This window comes from Balearica regulorum, chromosome 2 (assembly GCF_011004875.1).
Source record: "Balearica regulorum gibbericeps isolate bBalReg1 chromosome 2, bBalReg1.pri, whole genome shotgun sequence".
Classification (NCBI taxonomy): Eukaryota; Metazoa; Chordata; class Aves; order Gruiformes; family Gruidae; genus Balearica; species Balearica regulorum.
Window position 1 is genome coordinate 2,529,388 of NC_046185.1, and position 19,390 is coordinate 2,548,777.

General features: G+C 46.6%; 1 protein-coding gene across 11 annotated transcripts in view; it reads right to left on the reverse strand.

The window, feature by feature from the left end:
* ADGRB1 (adhesion G protein-coupled receptor B1) overlaps positions 1–19,390 on the reverse strand; it is a 279,324-nt gene that overhangs the window by 114,481 nt on the left and 145,453 nt on the right. For 10 of the 11 annotated variants that reach the window (XM_075743190.1, XM_075743189.1, XM_075743187.1 and 7 more), the window contains 9 exons: positions 18,491–18,592; positions 16,805–16,911; positions 15,846–16,040; positions 14,768–14,836; positions 10,833–10,941; positions 9,808–9,951; positions 6,335–6,410; positions 2,214–2,316; positions 974–1,017 (listed from right to left, as the gene is read on the reverse strand). In XM_075743190.1, coding sequence (XP_075599305.1) covers positions 974–1,017; positions 2,214–2,316; positions 6,335–6,410; positions 9,808–9,951; positions 10,833–10,941; positions 14,768–14,836; positions 15,846–16,040; positions 16,805–16,911; positions 18,491–18,592 — 949 coding nt within the window. The remainder of the gene's footprint in view (positions 1–973; positions 1,018–2,213; positions 2,317–6,334; positions 6,411–9,807; positions 9,952–10,832; positions 10,942–14,767; positions 14,837–15,845; positions 16,041–16,804; positions 16,912–18,490; positions 18,593–19,390) is intronic. The other variant, XM_075743191.1, reaches the window with a different exon arrangement.

Here is a 19,390-nt window from a genome sequence, read left to right on the forward strand (position 1 = left end):
GTTGGTCCTCAAACTGAGATGTAAAAGTCAGTGAAGTAAAAACATCATTAAATCAAACACTTTGTATCCTTGTCAAGCTCACTCAGGATTTAAGACCACACTTTCAAACTGCACTTTTTTTTTTTTTTTTTTTTAAGATACACACTCTCTGACAACTGCTTCCCATATGGGATTTATGGTCCTGACTCACTGTGGTAAGTTGGAATTTCTTTTTTTCCCTGCTGACCACAGTCACATCACTCAACACCTCCTGAAAAGCACCAGTCATTGCAGGAAACCTCACAGAAATTGTTTTACTCTATCACACTCACACAACACGTACTTCACCACTGCAGGTTGTATTTGCAACAGCGAGCTCTGATTTTGCATTACTCTCCTTATGGTGCCAAATTTGGGGTGAACACCTAAGACTGCCAAGCACTGCTGTGCCAAGCTCAATTTAAGGTAATCTGTGAATGACTCCACAATCCTGGGTCACAGTTCAGGTATTCCTTATGTGGGAAAAACCAAAATTGGAAGAGTCAAAATTAGAGGCCACTTTTGCAAAATGTAAGCCAGAGTCCAAAATGTCAAAGGAAAATGCAAACACCCCTGCCTGTGAGCAGAATCACGCATGAACGTCCCTGCTCAGACACTGAGAGATGTTTCCCTGGTACAGATACACAATGCTCCTGGCACACAGGGCCCTTCAAGGGCTGTGCTGACCACATCTAATTACAGATCTTTAAATATAATACCTAATTCAACCGGCATTAAAAGACAACGCAGTAAGAAGGGATGCACCTGTGCAAAGGAAGGAACACTCCCCGCCAGGGTGAAGGACTTTGCTGGCCATGAAGGTGGATGCAAGAAAAAACTAAGTAGAGAGAGTAAGTGGCTGTGCCAGACTGACACATCACTGCTAAAATTGTGATAATTTCACCCCACAAAACAAATGGGCCCGTGAGAGTAAAGAGAAACCCACAGAACTCACCCATCGTTTTCGTCCCACAGGATGCAGGTCTGGTTGGTGGTTCCCTGAGAGGAAAGAAGAAAGGGAAAAATGAAGGAAATCAGTGCTGTGCTGTTCGTGGGGTATTTAGAGCAACTCGAATGAAATATGCAGGTCCTGTAGAACAATTTCCACTACTCTAAGCATGGTGAGTCTGTGATACTCAAGAAAGGCAGTCGCAGATCTGAGTCCTTGGAATAACTTCTTTCACCCTTGGCTTGAGAGGCAAGAATAAAACTGCCCTCAGTTCATTCTGCATCAACACCACTGCAGAAGGGTTTGACTCTGCATCTTTCCTGACTCAACCTACTGATGTTCTTCCTCTTCCTTCCTTTCACACAGAATTCTTTTGCTGCTCCCTTCTGGAAAGTGATCAAATACAGTGTGTGGTTTTGTGGGACACAGTACTCAGAAGAGCCACAGCCCTGCAGGAGATGGTCAGGTGTGTTTAAAGCCCCCTGGAAGAGGTTTTCCATTGACTCCAGATGCAGCTTTCTTAGACCACTTTGGAAAATCCTTCCAGGAAACTCCAAAGCAAAGACATGATGGATCTAATATTCATGTTGCAGAGCCTCAGGAGGACATCTGAAATGGACAACAAGAACAGGCCTTGGGGTATGTAAATGTCCATCACATATATCTGTTTAGGGTTGAGCAGGGGAACCTCGAGGGCATCTTTGTGTTTTAAAGCACTGATCACAACAGTGATATTCAAGTCTCCAGTTGAATCTGAGGACTGCAAAGAACATTGCAAGTATTAATGGAAACAACCTTTCCCCTCCCTCTTTCCCTCCTCAAGGAAGATAATTGTTATAGCCCATTTTTTAATGAGTGCACAGTTCTTCTCCCATGATCATGCCCACAACGAAACGCTGTGAATTTGGGACAAGCATGCCCATGTTCCCTGTGCAAGCAGGGCTGTCACCCTCCTCCTGCACTGGCAATGCCTGAGCAAGGAGCACAGAGCAGGCGAGGTTTGCAAGGCTGACCCACACGGTGCATCCTTGGCAGCGAGCAAAACCAGGACACCAACACCAGCCCAGTATCAGGGTGGCTGTTGAGTGCCTTGGAAACCTGCGTTAAGGGAGATTGAAGGGTTCTGTAATGACAAAGAGGTCTCAGCAGCCCAGAAAAAAAAGCCTCTTTCCTTGCACCAACACATTCCTGCAATGCAGAAGCAAACACAGCTGTAGGATGGTGCAGGTTCCCAGGAAATACTTACGTTGTACAGGTGGGAGAATTCAATTTCCAAGGGGGTGAGGAGAGACCGGGGAAATGGCTTCACAGTCACAGAGATGACTTTGGAGTTCAGAACAGTGCTATTCCTGGAAAGAAGAGGGAAAAGAGATGTTTTAAAGGGGGCTGAGGAAGTTTTCCAGAGCGGTGAATCCCACTGCATTCATCACTGGTGGTACAAGGTTTAGGGTACAAAGCACAGAAGGAGATGGCCCCGTTACTTTAAAATACCATCAAAGACACTTGCTGTTGATGCATCCCATCCTCTGCCCTTTGATCTCCCCTCACAGCCACTCTACATTTATTCCTCCAGGAATCAGATGATCTTATAAACCACATCGGCCCCTAAAGCCATTAGACTTAAAAGCTGTATTTATCCCAGTAATAAAACAGTCCTGGACCCATTTTATGGCCCTGACATGAGCAGACAAAGCTCATTTCATGTCCTTTCAAAAACAACCCACCCTGTTTTCCCTCTCAAAGGCTGGCTTAATCTGCACTTCAGTAAGTGTTGGGCAGGGGCATGGTTGCCTTTGACAGCTTATCCATGGGGCAGCACACGATCCTGTCTAGTTCACTACTAGAGGCACTGGTGTGTATGTCCATCCTCTGGCGATCAAATGCAAATGGAAAGAGGCCAGACCTTGCATGTGGATGTCTAAATGTCTATGCCCAGACAAATACTCTAATAAAGCTTGCAGACCTAGGAGATTTGACTGTTGGGAGAGGCAATAAGGAAGGACATCTCCCCATACCTGTGCTCCTGCTCCCTGGAAAGCCAAACCCTTTGTAGACATTTCCCTGGACTTCTAAAAATATGTGGGTTCCTGGTGTTTAAATAAGCAAAAGTTGTTTAAATAAGCAAAAGTGTTAACCAGCAGTTGAAAATGCTGTCCCTCTAAGTTTACCACGAAGGAATCGGTAGTTGAGTGGTAGCCCAGCATCAGGCTGCTCCCAGCTCTTCCTGCACCCATGCGCAAGGGAAATCTTTATCGGAATCTCCACCAAATCTACAGGCATTGGCAAAATCTTTACCTTTCTTTCTGAGTCTTATCTTCCTTTTACAAAATAATTACATGGAAAAGATTTGCACTTGCTTAACAACAAGTGGATTGGAAAAAAAACCCCAAATTAAAAAATCTTGGAATCATCCACAGATGTGTAAATGGATGCTCAGAAAGCCACTCTCCCACCAACACCAGAGGGGAACAACAACATTTTTTTTAGCAGGGTAAAGAAAAAAGAAAACACATTTTCCTTTTTTAAAAAAAAAAAAAAAAGAAAAAAGAAGAAACAAAACAGAAAAAAGAAAAAAGAAAAAAGAAAAAAGAGAAAAAAGAAAAAAGAAAAAAGAAAAAGAAAGAAAAAAAAAGCAATAAAGCACAAATATCAGTCTACAAAGAAAGAGTAACAGAGAAAGTCAATGGGAGTAAATATCAGCCCTAAGTTTTGAAATGTGGACAGCTGTAGACAAGCTAAAAATGGGAGCTGCTGAAAGGTAAACACTAGTGCATGTCTTCATTAGTAGCTGGGTTTGTAAGGGTCACTTCTTGGTTCAGTACTGTTGAACATTTGCATGAGCAACCTAGATGACACAGAAGCATCCTTTTGAAGGCTGCAGACCACGTGAGGATTGATGCAGTAAGCAAAAGACATAGAAGTATTTGATTTTTTCGGCAAGTCATTAGCACAGAGAAGGTATTTGCGTGCAGACTGTGAAGGCTGCTTAATGGCCAGGTAGTCGCAGCCCAAGCAGAAGTTATCCCGGTGCATCCAAGAGTCGGGAAAGGCATCTGAGCTTGGAGAGTGCAAGGTCTGCGTGCAGAGCTACAGGCTCTGCTCCAGGGAGCAGTGACCCAAAATGTACCCGAGGAGATTGACTTCAGTGAAAAGAGCTATGACAGAAAGGACAGAAGTGATCCTGTGCAGGAACAAGGAGATGAAGCAGTCATCTTCTCTCTGCACCCTTCCTTGTCAGGATGCCACTGTACCGTTGGGTTCAGTTCCACTTGAAGATGGGAAAGCAGTGGAGAGAATTCAAAGGAGAGACACAAAATTGATCCAGGTGCTAGAAAACCAGACAAAAGGTTTTTCTTTGAAAGGCATGTCTGGTAGTTTGTTGCATGTGGGGGATTTTTTCAGTCACCCACCCAAAGGCCCAGTGCCTGAAAGCGAAAGTCAGACAAATTCAGCCTTAAAATAAGAGACAGTCTCCTGGCAGAGAAGGTGATTAAACATCTGAGCAGCTTGCCGAGGGAGGTGAGGGATCACAGGGAATCTTTCAGGAAGAAGATGAGTTGTCTTTCCTAAAAGCATGTCACAACCCAACTTCTCGGAAGAAAACAAAACACATCAAGATTTGGCTCGGACAGGAGGTCAGATGAGCTCAGAGGGCTCCTGTGTGGCCATAAAGAGTGTGCAAACAGCTGTAAACATGCTGTTTGGTACACGGGGCTGTCAGGTGCCAGGTTGTTGTCTCTCCAACTGCTGTACGCCTTCTCTGCAGCTTTGCTCAGCTGGGACCAAGCACTGCTCACTTCCCTGGCTTGAAAAATCGGGCATCATGTATATCCCATCTCGATTGTCACAGCTGCCAAGAACCACAGGGCTCTCCGGATCCGAGGGGACAGAGCAACGTGTGACTCAGATAAGGAATTGCTGCTTGGGGGAGGTAAATTGGGACAATTAGGAACAGCTCAGCTGGTGCTGTTTGCTGAGTTAAATCTACATTTATTTCTTTTGGGGAAAAAAAAAATCACTCTGTATTGAATCATTGTGGTCAAACCGAGGATCTGGGTCCTCATTGCTTGTGTGTACCCAAGAATAACTGCTGTCCTTTGTGGTCAGAAATATTTTTACCCCATGGGCAAATGCTATATAACTACGCAGTTATTTAAAGATATTCCCCTTTTTCTCGCGGTGTCCATTTGCACAGTGAGTGGTGAAGTAAGAGGTACTCTCTTTTTTTTTTTTTTTTTTCTTTTTTTTCCTTTGAATCTCCACAGGTGATTCAGGACTCTAGATTTTTTTAAAGAGGGACTGTCCTTTAATTAAGGAACGTCTTAAATCAGATCTCCCTCAGGAAAGCTGTTCAGAGGCTGCGGCTGCTGCAGCTGCTGGTTATCAGAGCTCATTCACTGCTTGGCCAGAGAAAGCTGAAATACCGCTGGATCATTTGAGCCAATGATGTTTATTGCCCTTCTGATCTAATTCCCAGTGCTGTAATGGAAGATATTACAGAATACAGTTGACTGGCTTGCTAATTCCTCTCTGCACTCACTTGGAGCTCTTTCGCCATTGCCAGTGCTAAATCTGTAGGTATTTAAATGATTATCTGTGAGGAGAGATGCCCTGGTGTTTATGGTAAATGGGCTCACGCTAATCAGTGCAGAACAGTTTTAGAAGGTGCCTTAGGATGCTTAATTTACTGCCTCAGTACCAGCCTCGGAAAAAAAGAGTGAGATAGCAAGACAGAAAGGGAGAGGAGAGAAGAAAAGGAAAGGGAGTGCTGAACATAAAAGCTTTGGTGCCCGAGGCGGTTTGCAGCTGCTGGGAACATGGTAGATATGTGCAGGCAGGCGTGCTGCTATGCTCCTCTCCTCTCTCCGAGCCTGTCTTCTCCCGTGATGCTCTCGGAGGGCTCGGCGTGGCTGCCAGCTCCCCAGTAGCTTGGGATGATTGCAACAGCTGAGCATCCCCCATCTGTCAAGCCCCCCCCCCCAAAATCCCTCGTGATGAGGAGGGCAGCATGAGAATCCCTTCCTGGAGGGCAAAGGGTGGCAGGCAGCTGGCAGGCAGGGATGTGGCAGCGGCGACAGCACTGTGCGTCCCCTCATATCTGGGGTGCACGGTGCTGCACGTGGATGGCAAAAACCTTCCTGGCCCTCCAGCAAGCAATGTCTGTGATGCAGGAGCCTGGCCCCACCTGAACATGCAGCAACAGTCAATGAGGGTCAAAATATTTACATTGCCAGGTCAAAGTCTGTCTTGTCGCACCCAGTGATCTTTACTATTTCCCTGGAAGACCAAGGCTCTGCAGCCAGAAGCAGAAGCAGGAAAGCTTGGTAATTTCCCAGCTGGTCGCCCTCCCCGGGCAGCCCCTCTTACCTCTGGATGGAGAGGATGTTGCCCACATTCCGGTACAGCACGGTCCCCACCACGAAGACGGAGGAGTCGTCCGTCTCTGCAGGACACCAAAGGAAAGGGAAGAAGACAACAACACTGAGACAATCGATATGTCAGCTGTACCCACGGAACACCCAGATGCAGGATTAAACTTTGCATGGAGGGGTCTCTGTTGGGGCGTGCCCAGTGTCAGCATCACTGTGGTGGGATGCAGTGCCTGCTTTCACCACGATGGGTCTCTATCAGTCCCAAGGAAGGACTGGGTGCCTTCGGAGTGACCTGGTACCCCAGGGGTCCGCCCTCACACAAGGCTCGCTCATCCTGAATGAGCAGCCTGGTGCTCCCCCATTCAGAAATCCAATTAATCCCTCTGACAGCATCACAGCGGGCACATCTGCAGGGTGGAAAGGTCTCTTGCAGCCACCCAGAGGCGTTTAGACCCATCCGTAGCTATTGAGCCATCAGAGAGAAGAGCTGAGCTCAGGCCGACACGGGCAGCCGAGAAGGGGAGATGTCCCAGTGTGCCCATCCTGATCCCACAACACGTGCACTGCCTCGGGAGTCCATGGGGGTCACGGTCCCTGAATCATCTGTGTGACCACTGGCCACGTCACTTGACCTCCTCCTCCTCCTCCTCCTCCTCCTCCTCCTCCTCCTCCTCCTCCTCCTGCGCTGCCTCGCAGTGCCCAGCTGCGACAAGCAAGATCTTCCCCAGAAAAAGCACAAGCGACAGAGGCAGCCTTACGGCTGAATTTTCAGGGGGAGAAAAAACAAGCGGCTGGGTGAAAAGCAGAGCTGAGGAAGCCTGGGGAAGCACCCTGAGGTGGGGCTTCTCTGATGTCTCGTACTGAGGTTGAACTTAAAGTGCACCCGCTCCGTCAGTGCAGGGCAGACACAACTCTGCATGTCTGTCTTCCTCTGTCAAATTGGGCTCGAGTGAGATAGATGGTGAAAACATAACTAGGAGAGACTGACAGACAGCCTTGCAGAGCAATTGCATAAGCCTTGCTGCTTTAGGAAAGCCAGCACAGTCTTTTGGCCTTTCCCACGAATCCCTGTGCAAACAAGGATCCTGCTGCATTCAAAGGGAGTTTTCCCTCTTTGTGGTCAGAGGATGCAACAGGGCATTTACAGAAGCAACGTGTGCTCCTGTGAGACTGTGAGCAAGCAAAACCCTACGGCCCACAGGCTGGGTTATCACAGCACTCTCCCAAGAAAGCAAAGAATCCTTGTTGGAATAGAGGTGGAAGCTTTTTTCTTTTGGTCTGGGACAGATCTTTAATAATGCAGGTTCCCATCAGTCCTGGTGTACAAAAAAGAAATCCTCTGACATGCTACCCAGCTGGAACAGCATTGCATTTTGGTCACGTAACGTCTTTCCAGCGATGCCCAATGACCAGCAGTATTTGCACAGCCCACAGCCCAAGAAACACATCACCCAACTACATTAATTAGTGCTGGCCCACTGAAATCAACTATGCAAAGTCAGCTTCCAGTAGTGAGGGGTCTGGTTTTGGTCTCAACGAGCTGCCCGTCTCCATCACCTTGCCCAGGGTAGCTGCCCCTATTCTCTGTGGCTAAGGAAAGGTGAGGATCAAAACTGATAGAGGTGTAGCTTCCTTCTAATCACTGGGTAAACCCTCAGTAAGAGACCACCAGCGTGGGATGCTGAACAATGCAGAGGCAGTACAGCCCTGGGTGGAACAGGACACCATGGAGAGGAGAAAACCGATGGGAAATTGATTCTTTGGGGTAGACATCACCACGGTGACTACTGCTTAGGGGGCCTATAGCAGTGCTGTGTGAGGATGTTTGTAACAGAAATCTGGAAAACAGCTCAAGGTGGAAGTAGATGAGACCTCCTAGGAGAGCCCTCAGCCCCAGAGCAGGATCAGCTCTGCTTATGTCTGGTGCAAGCAGTTTGTCCATCAAGTGATTAAAGGTTTCCAAAGGTGAAGGCTTCACAACCTCCTCAAACAAGGAGGCTTCTCAAACCCTCCCAACATGCTCCAACTCCTCCCAGGAAGATAATGCTGTCTTCAAGGCACAACAAAACACAAGGAGTGCTGGCCATGATCCTTGGTCTGCCAGTGACTCACTGTTTACCCTTGGGGGTGTCACTTAACTGTTCTTGGTCTCAGATTCCCCAAGGAGAAATGATGGCTGAGTTGTTTCTATCGCCAGTAGGGAAACCCGTGACAAGTGGTCCTGGTATGACCAGAAGACGCCAAAGGTCTTCTGACAGCAACAACTCACGGTCTCCTGCCTCAGCGAAGGAGAACACAGCCTGATGCAACAGCCAGCACCCTGCTCTCACAAAGCCACTAGTGCCACACACAGCACCAGGGCATCCACAAGGAAAACCCATCATCCCAGCAACAGGCCCAGCTTAAGGTTCTGCTTTCAAAAACCCAGCACTCAATCCTGCCAAGTGCTAAAGCTCTCTGCTGGAAGATGAACACCTTAAGTGTGTTGGTTCCTGGGACTCACATCCAGGTAAAGGCTTGGTGCTCCAGAAGAACATCCCAGAATCCTTCAGGTTTCCTTTCAGATCTGGCAGTGAGGCCAGCTTGGCTGATGCACCCAGCACTCCTGCCTCCACACTCTGGCTTGTACCCATGCCCTGCTGTGGAGCCAGTGACCTCAGTGATAAATGCCTATGCATTTCATTTCTGAGGGCAGGAAATTTCACACAACTGCCATAAAAATGCAATCTAGCAAAGTTTCTCCATCCAGCAGACCCATAGTTTGCTCAGCCTGATGTGCTGATCCCCAGCTGCTCCACCTTAGATGGGCCTATCAGGGCTGGATCCAATCTTGGAGGGCATCTACAGCATTGTTTGCCTACATAGCCATGGTGATAGGTGACAGAACCATGCCTCCATTTCACCTGTCTTTCTTGTGGTGCTGGTTAACCATTCTTATACAGTACCTACAGAGACAAGTGCCATTCATTACCCTTAATGGCAACACAGCGTATTCAGGGAGGCATGACAGACTCATTTCAGCACCCAACATGGCCTGCAGAGGATTGCAGACTGAACTCAGCACCCACATGCATCAAAACCAGAGTGACCCAGCAGACACAGGGATGTTTTCACTTTTTCCTGGCTTCAGAAGCCTTGGAAGAAGGAATCATCAATGTAGCGTTGTTCTGAGTTTTTGTGCCAACTCCTGCTCCTTTCGAAATAAGCTGCTTATTTAGGAGAAGATACATATCCACATCCAGGCATGAAGCCTGCCCCCGAACTTTTACAAGGAGTTTAGATTTGACTTTTGGTCAGGCCATATCTGAAAGCCTTGTTTGCACTCAGCAATGTTTTTGGTGACCAAGGTTTTGCGAGCAAATCCACCTCAGCTGGAAGGAGAATTTGAAGACCAGCCAAATGGAAGGAATCTCTCTTAGAAAATGAAGAAGAAATTTTCTTCTGGAGTGCTCTGGCTGTGCTGCCTACCTGATAGCCCTGAAGACAGGATGCTCTTGGAGACAGTGACCTTGTCCTCCGAGTTCTTGGCCCAGTCCACCATGCCCCTCCAGCCTTTCATAGGGAAGGTGATGTCGGTTGCTGCGTTAGCAGGCAGTTTGTGAATACCGAGTACTAGAGGGAAGCAAGAAATAAAACCAGTAAGCGACCTCAGTAAATTCACAAGTGCTGAAAAACCCACTGGAGCCAATAGTGGGAATATAGCAGAATGAATGAGGCTGGATCCTGATAGCCATAGGAGTATATGTGATTATCTTCAGGTAATGTCTATGTATGAAGGAAAATGACACTAATTGCTTGTTCATTGCAAAGGACCTGCCTGCACTAAAGCTGGTAGAAGAGAGGTCAGTCTACTCCAGCGTCCTGTCTCCAGGAGCAATCAGTAGCAGTTCCTTAGAGAAGAAGCATGATAAAGAACAGACCAAGACATCTCTTGGTCTGTCCTCCCAGCTTCCAGCAATCAGCAGGACTTCCTCAGCTAGCGGCTGTATCCAGACCATCAACTTTAATGGCCACCAATGGACCTCTCCTTTGTGCATTTTCCTAATCCCATCATGAACCCATCTGTACTTTTTGGCTTCTGCAACATCCTCTGGCAACAAGTTCCATGCTGTGATTGTGCATACAGCATAAATCAAATACTGCCTGCTGTTTGTTTGCTGCCTGATCACTTCATTGGCTGCTGTGCAGCTCTTGTGTTAAAAAAATAAAAGGAAGCAACTAATTCTGCCCAGTTTGTCATCTGTTCTCCATTCATGGTTCTATAGATATCTCTCAGATCTCTCCGTGGACATTTCTTCACATTGAAGTCCTGACTTATTTGGAGAAAAGCCACCCCCTATTTATGATCATCCATGTCTTTCCCCAGACCTTTTAATGTTCCACCACCTGCTGCCTTCCCTCCTTCCCTCCCCACAGCCCAGGTTATATATATTGCACTGTAATTACAGCTTCCCGAGGTCTCTCCCCAACATGGGGACTGCAAATCTACTCACCCAGATTGTCCGTCACTTGGTAGGAATCCCGGAAATCTTTCATGCGAAAGCCGATGACATCAATGAAATCCTCCACAAGCCTGAACAACTCCTTGGCGTTTGGCCCTATCTGCAGAGAGGGGGAGAATAGTCAGCAGCACAGATACTGAAGAGCACAGCACGAGTTTGCCTGAGGGCAAAGGTTTCTGTCCTCAGACGTGTACTGGAAGCATACACTGGGTATAATGGAATACTATGGAGCTGTGAAGAATGAGGACTAAGAAATCCAAGACAAACAAAAAGAAAGGGGGAAAAAAAAATAAAAAAAATGGCATGCACATTGATAAAACTTAGGGTGGAGGGCAATATCTCAAAGCAAAGGGAAATATCTGGGACTCTCTGGAGCAGAAGATAATCTATCCATCTCCTTTCCTTCCCTAGAATTACCTCTACTACCAACAACCCGATCTGGACCAGATAAGATAGTGCTGATGTTGATTGTGATCCTGTTCCCACACTTAATGCAAGAAGAGAAACACGCTAGGACAGACTTGTAGCAGCCATGATTAAATGTAGCTCCACTTTCTTTCCAAGTCCATTGGCTGGAGTATCTGGCCCAACCCAGCTGTCAACCAGCCAGAGGCATTTGCAATTGTACATCCAGAGACATCATGCCAGGGAGTGAAGATGTTTTCATGTTCACGTGTTGAAGCTCTGCCCTTTGTCAAATTCTGAGAGCCCTTCCCAAGCCTTAGACTTCCCTGATCCTCAGGTACTGTGATACTTGGTCTGAGAAACGTATTTAGGCTACTTCCGATGGTATATATATATGTTACCTACTGAGAGAGAACCCAAAAAGCATTACTGCACCAGGATAGTTAATTTTGCTATCACTTCGCTGAAGCAGCCACACCAAAGGACCCACTATGGTCTAATGTTGATCCCAGGCACCAGATCACATAATTCCATCCAGAAAAGCATCATGATCTGGTTTTGTGCCTTACTGTTTTGCTGGAAGGATCTCACTCTCCAAATAACCAAGTTGCTTCTTCTCGGGCCCGAGCTGTCTTGGAGTTTCTCTGTTTCTTCTTTCCTGGTGTTTCACCAATGACAAAGACATTGGCAATAATTCTGCTTCGCCTGTGTTTTGCCAGGCTAACACAAAGCTGTTAAACAATAACTAGTTTTCCAGTGACAGATTGCATAAAAGATAATCCATCTGAAATGAATTGTGCTGACTACCTGTCTTTTCCTCAAAATGCATTTGCCTACGGGCGCTTTGCAAATACCACGAGAGGCTGAAGAAAAGCCATTCAGCTCCTGAAGTCTCTTCTTTCCCTTTTCCACCACTTTCACAGCATTTTCAGTTCCTCACCATAATCCAGACCTCCTGAGGTGGCTGAGCAGAGGCGAAGGGACAGCTGGGGACAAGTAGGACAGCAGGATGGGATGGAGACAGAAGGAAGGTTGAGCTGTTGAGTGTATGGGCAAGGAGCACAGGGGTGGCCATGCGTATCTCTCTCTCTTTCTATCCAGAGAAAGCTTGGTAAGACTAAAACCATGTCAGGATCAGATCAAAAAGTCCTGCCAGTACAGCAGGTGTACAGATAAGGAGGAGAAGTGAGTGAGGAAGCTATTTTTAACAGTCTACTTTTATATTCTATTACAGATTGAAATCACAAGGTCAAACTAACTCCAGGCTACACTGGTCATTGTCTTTCAGGCTTTTATCATATAATGGCTAACAGTCTCCTCAAAAAAACCATGGTAGCCCTTCTCTGACTACTTCTCTGGATTGATTTGCTTTTTATTTTCCTTGAACAACACCTCTGCCTGGGAGGGGTCACAGGGCACTGGATGTGGGACTGCAATGAAGTTGGGTTTACTTTTAATGAGCAAATTGGGAGCCAAAGGCCTTGTTTTAAAAGAATTGGTTAATCTTGTGAAATGCAGGACATGAGTTTGGTCCAGCAGCTTTGAGGCAGAAAGACAGAGACTGCTGAAACCTCTGTTGTCATCCAGTTTGTGAAGATTTCTGTGTCCTAAAGTCATGGTGTTGGGCTGTCATCTATGTTCCCACTAAAATATACACCAGGCAAACACTCTCCCCATGATGGTCCCACTCCTCGTGTAGGTTATTGTGGTGCTGGCAGCAGGCTGGATTTTATCTGTCTACAAGTGCAAAGAGCAGATTGTACAGGGAAAGCCGGTGGGATCACATTTCTACAGAGTAATCTGTGGCTGTTTTTAAGGGGATCAACAGGGTTTTCCTGTTGTCATGACAACTTGACAGTATCCTCTGCTCTGTGCTGAAGTATGTACATGCACCTGTAGGCTTGAAACTGAGAATTTGGTCATAGACTCAGAGAGTCACAGTATGGTTGCATTTGGAAGAGACCTCAGAGGTCATCTGGTCCAACCTGCCTGCTTGAGCAGGGCCACCTAGAGCCAGTTGCCCAGGACCGTGCTCACATTGTTCTCTATCCCACCTGGAGCCAGACCATGCCATCCTCTCATGGGAAAACACCAGATCTCAGGGAGAAAAGAGGAGAAGGACAGGTTCTCAGGGTGGAGTTCCTGTTGCACGAATGTCCCTGTCTCACATTCTGGACTGCCAACAATTGGGCCAGCACCTGCTGTTAAGAGTTTTACCCAGAGGACTTCCCTGGTTGGTGTGAATATAACTGGATTCTGGGGTTGCATTTTGTGCTAGGTGATTTGCTTTTGATTGTTTGGTATTTCCAGACCTCTCTGAGGAATTTTTCAGCAGCAACAGGTGATTAAAAAAGATCTGGCATGTTCTGACCCATACCTCTGGGTAGAATCATAGAATGATTTGGGTTGAAAGGGACCTCAAAGATCACCTAGTTCCAACCCTACTGCCAGGTACCTTCCACAGGACTGATCTCACAAAGGCTGAGTTATATTCCTTGTCCAGGTTATTTTGTGAGGTGTTTGTTTTCCAAGGTGCAATAATGAGGAATGGATGTGGAAGGAATGAGCTTTATCATGGGCCTATCCACCAGAGCTGCTGGTCTGAGGCAGAACTATTTCAGTCTGATGCGATCCCCAAAGGCTGTAGTGAGATGACAGCATTGAGGAGCCCAAGGGCTCACCAGGGGAATGGCAAAGGGACAAGGAATAGGTCTGACACAAGCCCAAGCAGAGAGTTCAACTGGTGCAGAAGAGACAAGGGCCAAATAAGACACAGATAGAAAAACAAACAACACCTTCCCCAATACACGAGAGTTTAGCTACAGAATTATTCAGCAGAATCCCCAGCCTTGAGAAGAGAGAAATAAAGTAAAATATAACTGAACCTTTGCTCAGCTCTTGCTGAGCAGAACCAGCAGCTCATGCTGAGCAGAACCAGCAGCTCAGCCGAGCAGAGCCCAGCTCTGAGCTACGAAAATCCTGTGTCTCTTGCATCTTGTTAACCAGGAACTCGAACCCATGTAATCCTATTTCTTTACCTTGGCAAGAGGAAAGAGTGGAATTATAGCAAGCCAGCAGGGTTATCAACTCCAAACCAAGCCTGACCTCTGAGAGCCATCCAAAATTTGGTATTCACCACCAGACTTTCACTATTCTTCATGCAGAGACACTGGCTTAGAGCTGAGATCCTGTGGCTCACTGAGTTACTCCATAAATATGACTCAGCCTGGCACTAAGCTCACCCACAAGACCAGTTGCATGAATCAGCTGATTGGCAGTCAATTCTGAGCACATCTGACTGTGTCTGAGTTGTCTGTCTCTTTCATTGTAAGAATTTATCCAAGAACAACATTGGTAGATGGAGATATTTTGTGGTCTGTGGCTGAAACAGATATATGTTGCATACATCATGGGCAAGAAGAGCTAGGAGGTCATGTAGGCACTTGGAAATTCCCCTTGTCATGGTTAAAGCCTATGCTGAAAGCCTCTTTTGTTTCAGAGAAGGTGCTGAAGGTTCGTACCAGCTGAGCTTCCTCCCATTTGTCCCGGTTTTCCTCAGATAAAAGATTGCTGATGATCTGGACAAAGTTCTGGAGAAGAGAGATAAAAGAGGAAAAAAGAGGTGGTTAGCTAAATGTAGCCCAGGCTAGGATGGACATGGTGATGCGTGAGGAACATGGTCTCATTCCCAAAAGGTCCCGTGGCATTTCACAGGCCTCTGCCCCCAAGGATGTTAACGGCAAAACAGGTTGTAGTAAGGCATTTTCCCAAGGCCTTCACTTTAACTACTATATCTGCTAAGGCCTTGGACTGGGAATACGTCTTGTATCCATTACTGAAGGTTTTTAAGAACAGATTAGGTAGACGTCTGCCAGAAACTGGTTAGAAACAGATAATATTGCCTTGTATAAATGCCTTCCTATCCTATTTTCAACTATTTCCATTATTGCCAGCATAGGGAAACCTTATGATTCTCTTTAGTATGGGACCAGGCAAGAGAAACAGTGATTGATCAAGAGGGTGCTATGCATGGTAGTATCTTTGCAGCACACTATGAGAAGGAAGGAGATAAGATATTTCAAAAGCATTGATTTTTTTCTCTAGTTTTACCGTCCATTGCAGATCCTGTAGGATTAGTTTAATGTTCCAAGTCATGGGGTGATGACCTGTCCCAAGGGTATATCTTATAGCCACTCTGCATGCAGCTATTCAAAGCAAAACCCTGGGATAAGAAGCCATAAAGACATTCTCCCACATCAACATCCAGATACCTAATACCACAGGATCATCTTACCTCTAGTCATTAGACTGAAATCCCTTCCAAATAATGTTGTCATATCAATTAGACTCCACAGTAAAGTGCTATCAAGTTAAAATAGGTCAGAGTGACTTTGGTTTTCAAGTTCTTACTTTATAAGCCTGGGAGAAGCACCTCGAAAGGAGGGTTTCAACACAAAGACACTTCACTTGGGCAGAAAATACTCTGGATTCTCATAAGCATTGTATCAGCTATGAAGGAGATCATCAAACCTTGAGCCCTGTGCATGCACACACACCTGTAACCTAGCTTTGGTCTCCAGGATACGCATCTCAGCTCACCTGCACATCCCCAGAAGTTGGGCTATGATAAGCCCTACGGAAGATCTCTGTGATGTTCCTGAGTACGTCGATAGTGGACAACAAGTCCCCACTGTAGCTGGTCCCATCCTGCGAGATTTCCACAAGGTTTTGGAGCACTTCTGACAGCCCATCTCCCATCAACCCACGCTGAGCTTTGGAAAGATGTTCCCTGGTCTGAGAAACAAAAAGAGACATGACACTTTAGGGACAGTCAAAGTGAAGTTAATGAGCTCAGTGAAGGAATTGCTGGGGGAAGGTTTTTGACCTTCCTTGTAATTCAGAGTGCAGATTAGATGAATCTGACAATCTTTGCTGGCCTGAGAGCCTGTGGTATTTTTAAAATGGTAGGAGAGCAGAAGTGAAATTTTCTGTATGCCCACAAAGGAAAGGTTATGTGCACGCTCAGAAGAGATTATTCTACTCCACAGACGCTATTCTATTCATAACCCAAGGCCAACTAACAGAAGATTTTTGCCCCAAAACCTTGTTTTCTTATAACCAATTTGGAACCATTTTAGGAAAGACTGTAGCTTGTCCTGAACAGGAGAGGGCAGTTGTCATAAAGGCAATGCCATTTTAAGCCAAGCCACAGGAGATCAGCAGAAATTCATCACAACAATGATTTTAAGACTAACAAAAAAAAAGTGGCTTATTTAAAAGTGATACAATCACAGAGATTCCTACTGATCATGTGATATGAAAGACCTGGTGAGACCGGGATTCTGCCAAGCTAGATGTTAAAATGCCCAGTGATGAACCATCCCTTGTCCCTGGAGTGCCCATGCATCAGAAGTTAAGCAGACAAACAGTAAGAAAAAAGAAGGGCAGAGCTGGCATCTCCCTTTCACATGGAAATGCTGCTTTCATTCTTTTTTGTAACTACAGCAATAGTTGGGAGGATCCCAAACCTGCTGAGCTGAGAAGTCAGTCTGCCTTACCATCATCTGTATGTTCCTGTAATCAATAGAAACACACTTGATGTATGTTGGAGGCTCCCAATAAGCTATCCCTTCTTCATCTAAAATGCATCTTCGAAGGATCAGCCCTGGAAGAGGAAAGAAACAAATATGGGAGTGAGGACAGCAGGATTGAAAGCCAAGCACCTTCATGGAGGTCACCCAGAACTGGTCAATGCATCCATGTAGGCACACCTACCAGTAAAAAGGGCAGCAGGGCCATCTGCAGATGCCTGAACAACATGTGCAAACATGTAGGAGAGATTATTTTTATTTCCTTCTCCTGCATTTTCTTATCGAGGGGTAGGACAGCAAAAGGAACTGGGAATGAAAACAAAACCTAACAGATTGGACATGGCTAGTCAAGGTGAGAGAAGGTTTCTTCTGTCCTGGAGGCCAGCTCTCTTCCTGGCTCAGGAAGTCCCACGAGCCTCCCCAGGTGGCACGGCCTGGTACTTGCAACTAAACCAGCCACAGTGGCTTGTGCTGCCTACGCAGTCTCTAGGAGAATAAATATCCAACAGCACTGTCTTTGCATCAGCTGAAAAACTCTGAAAGCTGCTTGCAGTCCTCCCCCAGGCCTTTCCTTAGCTTCAGTCTACAGTGAGTTTTGCAGCGGTAATCGCAGTCCTTTACGATGCAGAGGAACAGACATATCAGTGAGGAGGAAGGGGAGAGGGATCGCCTTGCCTAAGCAGTTATGCTGCCATTTGCAGAGTCTGTGAGGAGCAGGCTTTCACAGAATCATAGAATCATTTTGATTGGAAAAGACCTTTATGACCATCAAGCCCAACCATGGCTTTGCTGGGTCCACAATCCCATTGCTACTGCTAAATGATTCAGTGACCTTTGTATGGATACAGCTCTTCTAGGCTAGCATTTGGGATGACACTGACTGTCCCAGGCTGTGTGAGTCAAAGAGAGCTGCAGGGTCTGTCTGTATCCAACAACCTCATTTGAACAAAATAAAACCTTTATGTTCATTACTGACACTGCTGCCCCCCCCTTTCTGTTCTTCCTGAGAGTAAATAACATCCAGCTGAGGACAAGCTCCACCACCATCATGCCTCCTGGAGCCTTCTCTCCATTCCTTTCCACTCCTTGGGGAACACGTGGCCACGGTCACAACAGATAGCACCTGGAAGCCCAGATCCTATCACTTCACACCACCATGGTCAGACTGTCAACTTGAACACCTGAAGGTATGTTTAGAGAGCTTTATGGTTTCTAAGAAGGAGAGGAAAGCACCCAAGTGTGAGTGGACAATGCAATTCAGATTGCCTACTTTCAGATACTAGCTTCTTTATGGGTGGTGGAGAGAAATATAATGCCCAAGTCTAGAGGACTCCAGTAAAGCCCTACCTGCTTCTACAGAGCTATTTGTAGATAATGGGGAAAACATACCACAGTAACCCGTAATTGCAAAGCTGTCCCAGGACTAGGCAGTAGGTGCATGGGAAACCATGTTGACCATGGGAGACCAGGATGAACTAAGAAGTTGTTAAACAGTGAAGGACCACAGAAACCCAGAGCTCATTTAGCTCTGAGTGAAGGTAGGGAAGTTCATTTGCTTCTCCACAATCAGATTCTCCTCACCTAGGAGGAAAAGGATGAAGGATACTCTGAGGGTGGGCCAGCTCCCTGGCTGAGGCATGCAATCATCCTTACCAGTGGCATTGCGAGGACACCGGACAGCTGCAGCATCCCCGGCGGGTGTCTCTTTCCAAACCACAGAGGCAAGACTTTCCTCATCACAGATTTCGTGGGGCTCTGCAAGGAAGGAAAAACTCCGTTGGTAATGCCTCCTCCTCAGGAGGGACATGGACAATGGAATGGGAAGAGGAGACAGGGGAGTGTGGTCTGGAGGGAACAGCACTGTGGTGTGAGCCAGGAGACCTGGAGGTGAACTCCCAGCTCTGCAGCTCTTTGGCGCATGGCCCTTGACAAAGCCACTTAACCTCTCCTGAATTTGCTCTGCCTGTCTGAAAACTGGGCGTCCATCCATCCCAAGGATTAGCTTGCTAATATGCATGTAACAACCTGGGAAACTCCACTGACACGCTTGCCTTGCCTTGTGACAGCTCTTTGCAAGAAAGCTGTTGCTGCTACACCCTACTAAAGAGTTTTCTTTTCTTGTTTAATGGGTAGATGTCCACCTTTCGTGGGTGAACTCCATGGCTCCAGACTCTACTCATTCCACCCTTCAAGGTCACCACCTTCAGGGTTGGATGTGTCTAAAATGAGGCTCAGCATGAGCCTCAGTTGGATTAAGAATTAAGGAAAGAACAAGTAGACGAAAAACCAAGATGGACATATCCCCTGGGTGGACTTCACTCAGGTCCTCTGTCTGCTGCCATCTTATGGGCAGACACAGGGAGAAGATCTGAGCATCAACAGGGTGGATTTGCATCAGCAGTTCATTTCCAAACACTGCTGCAGAGTCCAGGAGACTGCAGAAATGTGTTTTGAGACATCACAGAAAAAGCTTTTTGGAAAAAGGTTTTCGGATGCTTCTGTCTGTGGGTGGAGCTGAGTTGGCCCCAGAGTTGGTGGGACCTGGGAAGAAAC